This window comes from Melanostigma gelatinosum, assembly GCF_949748355.1.
Source record: "Melanostigma gelatinosum genome assembly, chromosome: 17".
Classification (NCBI taxonomy): Eukaryota; Metazoa; Chordata; class Actinopteri; order Perciformes; family Zoarcidae; genus Melanostigma; species Melanostigma gelatinosum.
Window position 1 is genome coordinate 19,902,416 of NC_136650.1, and position 14,824 is coordinate 19,917,239.

The 14,824-nt window shown below is 42.8% G+C and overlaps 1 protein-coding gene across 2 annotated transcripts in view; it reads right to left on the minus strand.

The window, feature by feature from the left end:
• Positions 1-63: 63 nt before the first annotated feature.
• Positions 64-14,824, minus strand: part of col22a1 (collagen, type XXII, alpha 1) — a 45,466-nt gene continuing 30,705 nt past the window's right edge. For both annotated transcript variants that reach the window (XM_079288321.1, XM_079288320.1), the window contains 25 exons: positions 14,610-14,687; positions 14,475-14,510; positions 14,341-14,394; positions 14,010-14,054; positions 13,807-13,842; positions 13,595-13,708; positions 13,253-13,306; positions 12,932-12,985; positions 12,749-12,802; positions 12,544-12,597; positions 12,325-12,378; positions 12,136-12,189; positions 11,943-11,996; positions 11,808-11,852; positions 9,987-10,040; positions 8,703-8,756; positions 8,479-8,532; positions 6,053-6,124; positions 5,920-5,955; positions 5,784-5,828; positions 5,480-5,659; positions 5,309-5,375; positions 4,882-5,064; positions 3,823-3,900; positions 64-3,731 (listed from right to left, as the gene is read on the minus strand). In XM_079288321.1, the coding sequence (XP_079144447.1) occupies positions 3,538-3,731; positions 3,823-3,900; positions 4,882-5,064; positions 5,309-5,375; positions 5,480-5,659; positions 5,784-5,828; positions 5,920-5,955; positions 6,053-6,124; positions 8,479-8,532; positions 8,703-8,756; positions 9,987-10,040; positions 11,808-11,852; positions 11,943-11,996; positions 12,136-12,189; positions 12,325-12,378; positions 12,544-12,597; positions 12,749-12,802; positions 12,932-12,985; positions 13,253-13,306; positions 13,595-13,708; positions 13,807-13,842; positions 14,010-14,054; positions 14,341-14,394; positions 14,475-14,510; positions 14,610-14,687 (1,803 nt within the window). In that variant the 3' untranslated portion in view covers positions 64-3,537. The remainder of the gene's footprint in view (positions 3,732-3,822; positions 3,901-4,881; positions 5,065-5,308; positions 5,376-5,479; positions 5,660-5,783; positions 5,829-5,919; positions 5,956-6,052; positions 6,125-8,478; positions 8,533-8,702; positions 8,757-9,986; positions 10,041-11,807; positions 11,853-11,942; positions 11,997-12,135; positions 12,190-12,324; positions 12,379-12,543; positions 12,598-12,748; positions 12,803-12,931; positions 12,986-13,252; positions 13,307-13,594; positions 13,709-13,806; positions 13,843-14,009; positions 14,055-14,340; positions 14,395-14,474; positions 14,511-14,609; positions 14,688-14,824) is intronic.

A 14,824-nucleotide genomic window follows, 5' to 3' on the forward strand; every position in this document is an offset into this window, starting at 1 on the left:
GAGCAGTATTTTTAAAGTAATGTGAGACGGACATTACCTATTAAAAAAACAAATCAAAATGTGTATTATAAAATGAATCCTTTCCAGTCTTTATTATACAGTACAGTACATGTGTCTTTGCAATACTTACAATATGTTACTATTTTAAAATCTCTTAGCATCAATTCATGATGAAGAAAAATGGGGGAAAACAGAACAATACATTTTAGTTAATGGGTTACTTAAATCGCATATGTAATGGTTCAAATCATGAATAATTTAGTAGTATGACTTAAAACAAGTTAGCAAAAACAGCTATTTGAATAATGAAAGGTGTTTGCTTGTGTGCATTACAACATTTTTGATCTGTGCGCAGCAACTTACCACACACGATAACACAAAGTATGTTGGTGGCTGTTACAACCATTAACACTAAGGGCATTACTGATATGGTTCAATTGTTCAACAATAAACCATTGACAATGGAGCAGCAAACAGACATCTTAAATTGTATGATACCATTGAAAGAACAGGTCATTTATTCCACACATTTAGGGCCAAATTGTATTCTGAACTGACTGTAAATTTGAACTTCATTGCATTTCAAGCTCCTCTTTACTAATTTGATGAAAGGAGACATAATGTGATGCAGCTACAAATATTTGCTCAAATATGATGATTTCTCAAAGGCAGAGCTGATTTGAAGGCAAGAACAATTTAATTGGTTGAGTTAAATCTCAGAGCGACTGTAACTGTGTCGTTTGGTTTTGGAACAACAGCTTGTTAGCCGAGCTTGACAAGTCATTTTAAACCATTTTTAGGTAAAGTGCAAGCTAGTATATCCAACATGCTGAATACTTAACCTCAGCCATTTCCATTTGTTTGGTTTTTACTTTGAGACAACAGATTGCCTTTCGCATATACCACTACATAGCCAACTTTCTTAAAAAAATAGCATTCAATAACTATAGTTTGAGTACAGCCCACAGCCCACAGGATAATGTTTATTGTTAAATGTGCCATATACGAGATTGGGAGCATGTCTATTGCCTCTCAATGGCCATCGATATGGGGGAGGCTGAGCCGGTAGCTCGCAGCTAACGGTGGCATCAGTGAAAACAACAGCAAGTGCTGTGAACAGTGTTTCCCTGAGGGGCAACCTGGGGGCGGGTGCTACGCCTCTGCTACGACACTGCCAGCTGTCACTGCTGTATGAGTGCAGTGCAGCGGTGGCCTTGAGCTAGCCAGTGGGACCTATGCACTGAAAGCATTTTTAGGTAAAGTGCAAGCTAGTACATCCAACATGCTGAATGCTTAACCTCAGTCATTTCCATTTATTCGGAAAAACTCAGCTTACAACACACGGAGGGAATACAACTTCATACTCTGCTCCGGTAAACATTACTCCACTATATCTTTACATAGAAAATAGATGTTTGCCGCTATATCAATGTTCTGAATTCCGTATATTGCACCTTTAAAGTCAACCTTTTGCAAACATTCCTCAACACCAGCCACCATAAACTAATGGTCATACCAGACAAAGTGAGGCTGCAGCAACAAAACCTCTGATTGTACTGAATTCAGCAAGGGTGCTTATGAATTAAACTTTTCATTTGAAAAATGTCCTATTTCTTCTTTTAAAATATTACATATTGTTGCTTTAACTCTGCAAATTAAATGGCTCCTGCCTCCAGAGCAGCCAAGAAATACCGGTCAAACAAAAAACTCCATTCAGCTTCGCCAACATCTTCAAAACTAAGTTGTGTCAGAGCCACTTGACTTTATTCATGAATGCACTTCCATTAGGTAACCTGAGCAAAAGATGACGAGTATGACTGATCCATATCGTGATGAATTTGTTTGTCCCGGCAAGCTCTCATAACATTTCTATCTTCTCTTCTTGAAAATTGCTTCCCACATCCCTTTTGCTGTAGTGTGTATTGATGCGTTTCTTCACGTTTGTGAAAGGAAGACAAATGTGATACCTTTAGTGGAGGTTGTTAAATAAGTTCAAGATGACCAGCACCTCTGAGGTTTTGGGAGAGGTGTAATTGGTCCATGAGGGGCCACATAAAGGCAACACATCTTTCAAATGGTTACCACGATTGTCTGGTCATCAGGATGCAAGGAAGCAACTCTCCAATTTTAGTTTCTCGGGGACAAATAAGAAAAGCGATGTCTTTTCAGAGCAGGGCTGAGCTGCCCGGACGCTGCCACAGCGTAGGCACTCGGCCTCACCGAGCAGAAAGGAAGTGACACATTAAGAGAAAGCGAAAGGAAAACAAAAGGCTGCAATTAAACCACCTCCTCAAAGCTGTTTACTGCTCAAGTCTTTGCATACCCCACAAAGATAATGACCAGAGCCACTTCATGAAACACAAAAGCACAAATCTAACAATCACATTTCTTCCTGTCTCGACTTCTATCTTTACAACTCAGGTTCGATGATCATCCTGAGGGTTAGCTTGGCACAAATCATGGCATATATGAATTAAGCGTACACGTCATGTTATTACTGTTTCGGACAGATTTTCAAGCACATTCAAATGACTTTCAATGTAAAATAAGATAGCCACCTGTAAATTATACAACGTCATGTCTGTGTTGCATTTTCTCAGGCAAATAAACTGAATTTTGGAATGAAAGTCTCGGAATCTCTCCAAAAGCTTGAAACAGCATTGCCAAGGCTGGCTCTAATTTATGAGTTGTGACAGAGAGGTAATATCTTCTGCCTCTGGTTCATTCCCAGAATAAAATCGTGTTTTGTTTATGTCGAAATAAATCAGGCGGGTTTAGAAATTGAACAAAATTCCAATTTTTTTAAGGGGGGATTTTATTTTTCACGCCTGTTTTGGGATGCCAATAACATCTGAAACAACCAGCTTAGAGGCAATAAGTGCAGGAAAGTGGTCATTCGTCGCTCTCCACACTCACTCATTAACACTCCTCCTACGCAGAATTGAGATTGTCCCTCACACTGTCTGTCCTCCCCAATTCCCATCAAACAGATAATTCCCCTGACTGAGACATTATCTCGCAGAGGATCCTAAGCAAGAGAAGAAGTTAGTGAGCAGTGACTGACATCTATTGCTTGACATAGAACAGTGTGGGCTGTGAATGGTGCAAAATGGTGTTTGGCAACAACAACAAAAAGCCTGTGGTGCAGACATATTCCAAAACGCCAAGCTGAATTTATGAGATAATTACTGATGTAAAGGTACAATATCAGACTTCCCTACCGATGGAGGTTTAAGAGGAGGGAATTGCATCGTCCTTATCTCCCTATATATTTTACAGGAAGCATGCAAGTGAGGAAAAAAACAAACTGTTTAGCTGCCCTCTCTACCCCATATTTAATCTGAAAAAGGTCCCTCGATGCTTAACCCCCATCCTTCCCAAGCTTCTTACCAAAAATAAACAAAACAAAGAATCTGACCGGCAGCACGTGTTGCTTCAGCGCTCCATACTGAGGTTATCTTAAAAAAAGAAAAGTTCTTGATTCAGACCAAGTTCATGAATACAGCTGGACTTCAAGCTCTTTGTGTCCCTTCTCTCTTAAGTCCCCTTGACATTGTTGGTGTGGGGTCTTTGTGCCAGGCTGGCGTAGTAGGCACACTGGGTGGGGTCACACTGGCCAGTAGGACCCGGAGGTCCAGATTGACCGTGGGGGCCGGGGTTTCCTGGCTCTCCCTGGGCTCCAGCTTGCCCTGGGCCTCCGTCTTTACCATAACCAGGCAGACCAGCTGGACCTATAGTAGGAAGAAGGACAATTTGAGGCTCCAAATCTGGTGAAAGCAACCTAAGAAGAAGGAATACAGTAAGTAAGAGACTGGTTGTTACCTATCGGGCCAGAGGGTCCTTGCTCTCCTCTGTCGCCAACACCAGGTTCTCCCTTTTCTCCTCTTGTTCCTTTGTCACCTGGAAATTAAGAAAACAGGAGACACATTAGTCGTTATATTCATCGGTCAACCAATTTTAACAACCTTGAGCATTACTGTGTGTTGACATTCATGACACATGGATGGACTGGAATATCAGGCATGTTCTTAGCGTGTGTGTGTGTGTGTGTGTGTGTGTGTGTGTGTGTACCAAGCCCTTGTAGCTGCCTCTGCTCAGCTTTTCTCAGCTATCTTAGAGTGAAAAGTGATCTTGAAGAGGCACTCCACTGATTTTATCAGAGCCAAAATCTACCAGTGTAGGATAGCATCTCTGAACTCTGTTGTAAATTATCTTCTGTTGCTCTGGTGAAGTGTTGTCAAGTCTGTGAAAATGACTTGAATGATACCAGTTGAGTTCAATCAGCTTGACTCCATGCATTTTACATGGAATTGATGCAATACAAACAGGGCTTGTTGGCTTAATACAAAAACTGCAGTGTAACAGAAATATGTTGTATGTTACGGGGATTATGTCTCGGACCATTTCTTTGCCGGGCACAGCCTCTTCCTGGAGTCTCTGCTGGGTGTCTGGCAACCTCACAGTGACAACAGGATTCAAATAAATCACTGTGGCAGGCCGAGGAAAGTCTGGCACATTTAGTGTACAGACGTCTAACTCTCTGGACAAATTAGAGTTTTTGACAAAACGTAGAACTGTTCCTTCAGAATTGATCTCAAACATCCGTCAGATACGAATGTTCTTTCCGTCTGATCTGTTCTGATCTGAATGTTCTTTTGATCTGATGTAGATCTTTCTTAGTCGGCCTTATATGAAGTAAATGGTATGTTTCACTGCCAATACAGAAAGTGATTTCATTGACAAAATTGTCTTGGAGACATCAAGTTGGACCAATCTGAGAATTGGAAAGTAGTAAACACTGTGGAAATAGTAAAGGAACAAAACAACATTAAAAAAGGACACGCAGAGGACATAATAACACTGCCAAAAGTCTCTGTATACCTTTAGGGCCCATGGGTCCCCTGGATCCTTCTCCGCCATTTTGTCCGGGCATACCAGACTCTCCAGGGGGGCCGGGTCGTCCAGAACTGCCGTCCTTACCTGAAGGGCCTGGAGCTCCTGGACGGCCAGCGGTACTCTTCACGTGGGCTGGCTGGATCTGAGCCATCAGGTAAGCCATTTTGGCTGGACACAAAAGCAAAGTTATTTCATGAATTTAGATCCATTTTAACTTTCATGATTTTATTGTTAAAGAGGAACTGCACACTTAAACCGGTCTTAATGTTGACATTTCTTTACAAGTGTATTAAAATCTGTATTTCATGGGTTTAAAAATGGCTCAACACGCCATACTGTTTTAGATCAGGCCTGTACTTTGCAGGCCTGTCGACATGGAGAGGAGACAGACAAAAAGAAATCGCCTCCTCACCATCTAATTGTTTCGCCAGCTCCTCCTGGATGAGTCGTCTCATCTGCTCCAGTGATACCGACTCTCCCTGAGACATGAAATATGATAATCATGAACTCAATTATTCATGCCTACATTTAATTAATCTGTGAATATTTTTGTGGCATCAACAATAAAGCTTTCAGGACTCACTCTTTGGCCTGGAATACCGGGATTTCCTGAAGTTCCTTGTGGCCCCGGACCTCCTAATTCTCCCGGTGGTCCAGACATGCCCATCATCCCTGTGTGGCCCTTTCTACCAGAGGGTCCAGGGTTTCCAGGCATACCTGGATCTCCTGATTGTCCTTTATCTCCCTTCACACCTGAATCTCCCTGGATCAGATGACAGCAATTGTACATTTTCAGACTTGAAGAACCTCCAATTTGCATCTCTCAGGCGACAGATCTGTATCTATTATGAACACATTATTGGTCAGATTTTGGATCTAGTACTCGCCTTCTCTCCTTTGAGGCCTCGATCACCAACCCTGCCTGGCATCCCCTACAAAAAACACCAAAAACAGTGGATGTCAGCAAAAAATCAGTATGTATTATATCATAGTTTATCGACATTGGTTCGATGAGGTCCTTACCTGTTTACCTTCTGGACCGATTGGACCAGGTGGACCCTGGAAATCAAGATAAAAGTCAACATTACCCACAGCTGCTCATATTTGTGAGCTGCAAATAATCTTGGAATGAAAATGTTACAAATCTACCACTCACCGCGGGGCCTTTAGGCCCACTGAAGCCTGGTAATCCTGGGTTGCCGGCCTCTCCCTTGTCTCCTCTAAGACCCTGTGCGACAGCAGAGACATGGCCGCTCATCACATGGCACACACATGGCACACTGTACTTGTACTCTAAAAGCCTCCCTCATTGCTGTGGATTCAGCGAGGATTAATATTTAGCTTCTTATCAACATGCAGCAGTGGCCTGGATAAAAGTCTCATCAACCAATCTTGTGGTGAGACATGCCAGCTTGGAGAGTTTAATATCCATATTTACAGGGCACATGTAGGCTTGAAGAACAGCAGGTTATGGCAGCCACAGAGCGATTTGAACTAAAACAGAGTTAGCCTAATACAACTAGAACGTTTGGCAATATTACAACAGTTTTAGCTTCCCTTCATGTCACCGGTCCACGTCAGATTAGACTTTAAGGTGATTGTGATGTCCTACAATATTGTAAATGAACACGCCACTCCCTATCTGTCTGATCTCCTTTAACCTTATACTCCCATCAGATCCCTCTTCAGTTGCTAATCCTGAGGTTTCTTCCATTTGTCCCTCTGTTAACGGGTTTGTTTAGAGAGTGTTTCCTTATCCGAAGGGGGGGGGGGGGTCATAAAGGACAGATGGTGACATACAGCTGTACAGATTGTAAAGCCCCCGAAGGCAAATTTGTGATATTGGGCTGCTTTACATATAAAATTGACTTTAATTGGTTGGAAGGAGTTTATTAATGCTTGCTGAATTGGGAGAATGTTTCACTTTCTCTTTTTCATCTCCCCTTTTCTTATTATTGTTGAATATATACACTATCTCCTCTGCCTTTTTCCACTCACTGCATCATCCTCTCTCTCTGTGTGGTAAATTTGTCCATCTGATAACATTTTTTGGAAATGTCAGATCCTGACTCTGAATAGCTTCACCATGCACTGAAATCACTCTCTACCTCCTCTCCCAACCCTTCCTGCATCTGGCTCCTCCCTCCTCCCTCCTCCCTCCTCCAGGCTATTTCTGGTGATCTGCTCCCCCTGCTGACTGCTATCATCCACTCCTCTCTGATAGCTGGCTGCATATCGTCTGCCCTCGCGTTAACAACGGTTACTCCTTCTCCCAAGAAACCGTCCTCCAGCCCACGGACCAGTGTGCAGCTCCATCTATTTCTGTCCAGAACACATTTTGTTGCGAATGACAGCAACACATCAAATTAAGAATTCTCCTCACTCACAGGTCTCACTATCTCTGTCTACATTTCATATCTGTGACAAATATTTTCTTTTTCCTGAGACCTCCAGAATAACTTTTTTTAGATTCAGAAATAAAAACTGTAGTTTTTTGTTGTTGTATATGTTCACATTGAACATTTCATTTTGTCATATGGATTGTCTATACTGTGATTTTACTTTGTCCGTGTATTCTGTACACAACACGTCTGTCCGTCCTGGGAGAGGATCCCTTCTTGAATTGCTCCTCCTGAGGTTTCTTCCATTCGTCGCCCTGTTAAAGGCTCTGGCTGGTTTCGATCGGTCCATCTCTACCTTAGACTGTAGCTGTAACCATTGCAAGTGATGGGCCTCACTTGTTAGTTGTTACAGAGTTTGTTTTTGGCTTTAATACATGTCTCCTCCTCTGTCTAAAACTACTATAAGGATTCAGCATTGCAGACCGTTGAAATTGGATCAAACTCAATGCAGCAGAAATCAATTAATTCCTTCCATTATTCTTCCTCGTCAAAACCAAACCACAAAAGGCTTTGAATAATATGTTTTACATGTTCAGTAGTAGAGTTCCGCTTTAGCAACTGATGTCACATATACAGAGTTGGGATGATAATTAAGCTCAACGTTACATTTATCAATAAAATGAAACTCTGGTATGAATATTGAACTATTTTCTCAAGCAAAATACAGATTGCCTTGCTCTCATATTATACCAACACTGGGAGAGAATTTGCTAAATCTGCTGTGCAATGGCCACTCTCTGTTTTTATATATTGATATTTGGAAATATTTACCCTTGGATTTGGTTGATTTTTCTATAAATTTAATTGCAATCTGTGCTCTGATATGTCAACTACCTTAAACTCATCTAGGGGAAATAGATGTTCCCACCCTGGTCGGGGCAAAATTTACTCAAATCTTCCATCATAATCTGACAGATCGTCTCTTCCAGAAATACTTCACATCCTCCTCTCGCCTTCATTTACACCCCTGCTTGCACACGTAGCAATGGAAATGCTCCTTTCTTCCTAATTCCTCTTATCTATACTACTACCTGCCCTTCTCCTTTCATGCGTTCACTCTGTGTAACAAAGAATGTTGTTTGTACTGAGTGTTGTGGTGAAGCGTTTCGGTGTCACTATTGTTTGTTTGCACAGTTAGTCATCCAATTGTTGTTTTAAAGATAAAAAATAGATAACTCACTGGAGTTCCAGGGAGACCTGCTTTTCCCGATGGCCCTGGTTCACCTGGCTTGCCCTGGGATGCAAGGGGGGGGGGGCACAGGGTGAGAAAATTGATGTTGGAGGACAGCGAGAGGAAGGACTTGAGTGTCACTTCATGTCCATATCTATCTGTCTGCTTGGCACCGGCTGCTTCGTCCTTCTGTTTGCGTCAGACGGCGCTGCAAGTGATTGAAAACGACTCACCGACACTCCTCTTGGTCCACTAAGCCCTTCTCTGCCTGGAGGTCCCGTAGAGCCCTGCCATGACAAAATAATAGACCCGTTATATTCTGGCTTTCACATGCTGAAAAAGAGGGAACAGACCCATGTATCATCTGTAGGGCATGCGGAGAAAAAACTGCAGGCTTGATCACTTTAATCTTATTGGAAAACAGCCTCGACTGTAGCAGTGAGGTCAATCTGAAGTCCTTCCTTTTTTTGTGGAAGGAGTGTGAGGAAAAGATTCTACTTTAGAAGACATACTGTGAGAATAATCCATCTCCAAGCCTCACAGCCTCACAGCCAGAGGATGAGTTAAAAAGTTATTTCTGTGAGTGTGTGTGTGTGTGTGTGTGTGTGTGTGTGTGTGTGTGTGTGTGTGTGTGTGTGTGTGTGTGTGTGTGTGAAGTGTTACATCCTGCTTCTAGACAAATGGGGGAATAAAAGTGCTGCAGCCTTTGACTGTGTGCATGAAATGGATTTCAGTTTGTCATTTGGTGAAGATGAACTGCATGAAACTGTGTCAAAGGAGATAAAGCTGCTATGGTTCATAAACGTACTCTGCTGCTATTGAAGCTCTGGTATTATAGAGACCTGATTAAATATTCTGTGTTCTGCTGGAAACTTTGCATTCTGTCCAAAACCGTTTTTTAATCTCAGGAGTTTTGTTTGCATTCCCTGAATCAATCGATTGGTTCCAGGCAGCAACAACAATTATTGTCATTGTGACGCAGCCAGTAAGGGATGCTGCACAGAAAGGAATGGCAGATATGATTTTAATAGGGAAGACAAACATCTTCTGTGGGGGCATGTGTATTACTTTTATAATGAAAATGCATAAGTGAAAGCTATATTTTAAAGTTAGTTTTCTGTATTGTAGTATACTGAATGCAGTCACTGTATTGCACCTATTTTTTTCCTTGTGTGTGTGTGCGTGCGTGCATGCGTGTGTGTGTGCGTGTGTTTGTGTTTGAGATAAAGATTGAGGGAACTGCAGATTGAAAATCAGAAATTCACAATTGTGACGTGTATGCAGCCCAGTGCTCTCAGAAAGTATCAGGTATGTATGAAGGAAACAAAAGACATTGTGAGCAGAGCTACAATAGGGATGTTAATAATAATATATATTTAATTATCCCATTATTATGGAGTGCAGATGAATTAATTTCACTTGTTCATTAGATACTTCATGGTGTCTTCCTACCTCTGAAACCAAACGTACGCACGAACACTCACCAATAATTCACAAATGTGTAATGTTGAACATACCTCTTTTCCAGGTTTGCCATCACGCCCCGATGAGCCAGGCTTTCCATCTTCTCCCTGTTTGGCACAGAAGAAAAGAAAATGGACGAAATAAGAGAAACCTCGAGGCAAAGTTAAGGTACAGTTCAGTTCAGTTCAGAAAATTCTCTTGGATCAGAAACCAAGTTTGACAGGTTTGTTTTTATATCGTCATTGTATTGTCATGTTCTGAAAAAGTTGAATTCAGCCAAGAGGTGACTCACTTAACTTAGACATGATACACTACAAACAGTATGCAACGTAGAGTTTCATGGAAACTGTTCTGTAATTGTATTCGCACCACAATCACTGAAGCTAATGGAAGATGATGTTATGGAGACAGGATTTTACAAGGATGGTTGGAGGGAGCCTGCAGATTTAAGATTTTATTTGCCAACAAGTGTTTCTGTAATTGTAGTAATTGCTTCATATACAACAATACATAACAGACAGGGCAGACTTGAGACCTACAGAGTTAGTCATAAGAATCCATGACACCTCTACATTGTACTGCGGTGCAGCGCTAAATCTCTAAACAGTATGTCAACTTTCAATTTCCTGGATAGTAGTGACCATCCTTTCCCTACGACTGACATTTAGTGACAGTAATTATGAGCAGCGAAGGGCAATTGTCAGTGCGTCTATGTAAACACTTTACGGCTCCTCTGATAAGTTGTCTGATGTCCGTGTGGCTGCAGCGCTGAGAGGCTGCCCGCCACGCTGTGGCTCAGTCACAGTTGTCCGTAATGAGCCATGCTATTGGTCACGGTGCTGTGGCAGAACCTCTCCTGTGGGTGTGTTGCCGAGTGGGAGACAAAGCAGCCGGTGCGGTGGTTCTTTCGGAGAAGGTTGTTTCACAAAAAATAAAAAATAAGTGTCAGACGTATCTTGAAATCGCAGTGCGGCATGCCAAACGCTGACTGTGAGCTATTCCAACGGCAGGTAATAGTTCCAGTTATGGCTCTTGAGCAAAGGCAGTTATCTTTCTAAATGCATCATTTATACTATACTTCCCATACTTTTATGTTCTTATGTTCTTTCGTGAAGGTGCCAGTTTTCGAATCCAAGTCTCCTTTTCTTCTTCTTTTTACTTTAATACTGTCATTTGATGAAAATAATTGAGATAATTCCAATTGTGTGATACATTTTGTGACAACGTTTATTTGCCAAACCTCCATAGAGGACGTCTGACTGCATTGGACCTGTAGAGAGTCGAGCACGATCCCAATAACTGTCCCAGCATGCAGCACCATGGACTTGTTGTCTGGGAGACTGCAGGTCTCATCAAAATAGAGCAAAGACACTGTCGCCTAACGTACACTAAACTGCAGCAGGGGAAGGTGTTCTGCTTCTCCATACAGACTCACATTCTCTCAACCTTTTTAGCTCACATTGTCAGGGTGGAAATGTTTAAATTCAACACTGCTGTCGCAAAAAGTAGAAGCTTTCAGTGCTTGGCCTCGTCAAAGAAAAAGTAAATAGAAAACAGTTTTGCTGCGTTTTGCCCTTGAAAAAGTATTGTTTTTTTATTAATCATTGGCATTGCAAAAATTGGATTTTCTATGCACCAATATGTGAGATTTACTTTGACGAGGTAAAGAGAGCAAGTAGCTTCAAGTCTTATGAACATGAGTCAAACACCACACCGAAAAAAAGCTTGCACTATTTAATGTATATCTACGTGTGGTGATGCTCATTAGGCAGGAAAATAGTGCCAAAGATGAATAAAGGTAAAGTCTCCGTTTCAGAAGATAAACATTGTGGTTTTTGCAAATGGACCCGTTCAAATGCACGTAAAGTACGAACCGTAGGTCCTGGAGCTCCAGGTTCTCCTCGGTGGCCCTTAAAGCCCTGCATAGGAAAAGAGACGGCAGCGAATCAGTCACAGCCATTTGCTGTGCCAGCCTGCTTCATCAGATCCGTTTACTGGTGGTTACTTACCGGGAGTCCCCTCAGCCCCGAGTTCCCTTGTGGTCCAAGCTCACCTTGCTTGCCCTGAGATGAAAACAAAAATGGTTACAGCATCATTGTCTGGCCATGTTTTACTCTCACATTTTTCTAAAAACAGAAGATGTGTTGTAGCTCAAGCTTCATCTACTCTTCGGATCACTGACGGACATCCTCGTCTACTTACAGGCTCTCCTGGTTCACCTGGTCTGCCGTCTTTTCCCAGTTTCCCAGGCTGACCCTGCAGATCAATGAAATCTTTCATTTACCTTCTGCAACTGTTAACACCTACGATTGCGTTTACAACTCAGACTATTTACGCCACACTGCAGGAACTGTGTGCATATTCATGAGGCTGCACATCCATTTTTCTTACGATCAAGCCGGGAAGACCCGGTGGTCCCTGGATTCCTTTGAGACCCTCTTTGCCCTAGAAAACAAACAAACACAAGCAGGTCAGGGTCACGAAGGAAAAATACATGACAAATGGCCACACGGGCTGGCTGACCTATATGGTAGAGGGAAGAGGTTTGTACAGTAATGGCACATGGGTCATACGTTTCTGAGGGGAAAGGTACATGGAGTGCAGCCTGACCTTTTCTCCATGGGACCCCGGGGGGCCGACGGGGCCAGGCTGTCCATCGTTGCCCTGAAGAGGAAAGAGTCGGGGTCAGTGGAGGTCAACCGAAATAGAAAGTGAGGGACAAAATACAGTACAAATGGGCCTGTTTACAAAAAGCTGAATTAGAGCATTTCGAGTGCATACAGTGGAAAGAAATGAGCCCCAAACAATAACTTACAGGTGTGCCCATCAAGCCAGCGGTACCTGGATGACCAGGGGGTCCTGGGTGACCCTGTCAATGCAGAAAAAAAATGCAAATATAATTATGCGATTCATACCAGACAATATTTCTCTGAACATTTTATGAATAAACAAGGAGAGAGTGGAGGATATGAGTGAGACTGAGTAACGACAAATATACCCTTTCTCCTTTCTCTCCAGGGCCTCCTGGGGGTCCTCGATCACCTTTAATACCCTGTGGTGAGAAAGAAAGAAAGACCAGAAGAAATGTCACATTTCAAGAGGTAAGCATGCATCTGCAAAACTAAGATATTTAAGTTATTACAAATGAGGAGAATGTCGTAACAGCTATGTTGTTTCAGAAACACAATTCAATTCCTTTTTTTTTGGGGCGCTAACCTAAAACCTTGTGAGGTTAATTCAACAAAAATGTTGACAAAGGCAACCAATTAGCATTTGGCCCTTTGGGAGCGATACGGGTGCAGTTAGTGCGCACACTTGCCTTTCCTCCGTCGGCTCCAGAGGGCCCTTGAGCTCCGGCTGTTCCCGGGGAGCCCTGTAATACACACAGCAGAGCATCAGTCTCTGTCCGGGCAGACAGGACCGAGCACCGGCACCGGGTTCCAATCGTCCACTGCTGCCCCCAGAGGACGGCCAGCTAATGATGCAGACGGAGGCTCTCCATCTGTGGCTGATGATGACAAACGTGCAGCACGGACCTCATGCCTCACTTAGGACTAATGTGGTGGAGACACACACTTTATAATACTCCTTTAAAGATGAGCCTCGTCTTTACATTACAGGAGAGGTGAGGTCATATTGAATATGAATGACTGTGTCCTACTTGGTAACCATCTTGACCGTTTTTCCCCGGAGGTCCAAGGTGTCCTTTGTCCCCTGGGACTCCTGGGAGACCGGGTAGTCCAGGTGGACCTGCGGGGCAGTCTGAGCAAACATCCTATAAGATGGCAGAGACATGTTTGTGATGAAGCGATCCCTCTCAGGGTCCAAACATAAAGACTTTTCTCACTGAAGAGGGACGGAAATGCTGCTTACCTTCAGATTTAGGTCGGAGAGGTCTGCTGCCTTTCCCTGAGAGAATAAAAGAGTTAGTCCGGAGCGGTTCAATTCCTGATTCAATTGGGCCAGATGTTAAAACCGGGAAATGTAGATGGGTCATTTTCAGCAGCCTGAAGAACATTCATTACAACCAGTACCTCAGATAATACTGATTGTTCGCCGCCAATTTCTGTACTTACAGGATCTCCGGGCGATCCCTTGTCTCCCGGCCTTCCTGGTAAACCCTGTATTTGGTGCGAAGGCAAAAAAAATGACATTCTCTGATGATTTTAGAACCCTAAAAAACATTCCAATCAAGTTAAAACTCTGCTCATGATCTTTCATAATGTCACTTTTCATGACAAAGTTTTCTGTCCGACTATCAAGGCAGACAGATCAGAGCCAGCTATGAGATATATGTGGCCGCTTTGGGTGTCCATAGCTATGGAAGCATGGATCTCATAGTAATGCAACTGTATAAAATGATGTATCCATTTATTCATTCGTTCATTTATTTATTGATGGACTCACATTATGTCCTGCTGGGCCCTCAGGACCGGTGACTCCTGGCAGACCCTTAATGCCCTGGAACCCAGATAAACAGATATTAGAGAAACAGCTTTTATACAAACATTGTTCAATATGAATCTTTAGAAAATATTTACCGTAGCTCCAAGGTCCCCATTATTTCCTGGAGACCCCTACAAAAGAAAAAAGAAAAGAAACATGTCACATTTCCAAATCTAAAATAAATGCCCTGGAGGAAATGACATGGCACTGGTTTGCATCGCTGCTCGTACCGGTTGTCCCACTTTGCCTTCTCCTGCAGGACCCCTGTCCCCGGGTGACCCTGGTTCTCCTCGCGACCCGGTTTGGCCCTGAGAACAAAAATGAAATAAGTTGACTTCACCCCTTTAGATAATGTCAGCTCAGCAGTTTGGCTAAGAGCCTCGCTTGGCAAGAAAGTGTCACATTCAGCGATGCCTTCTGATCCCAGACATGCCGCCCTGTTTTT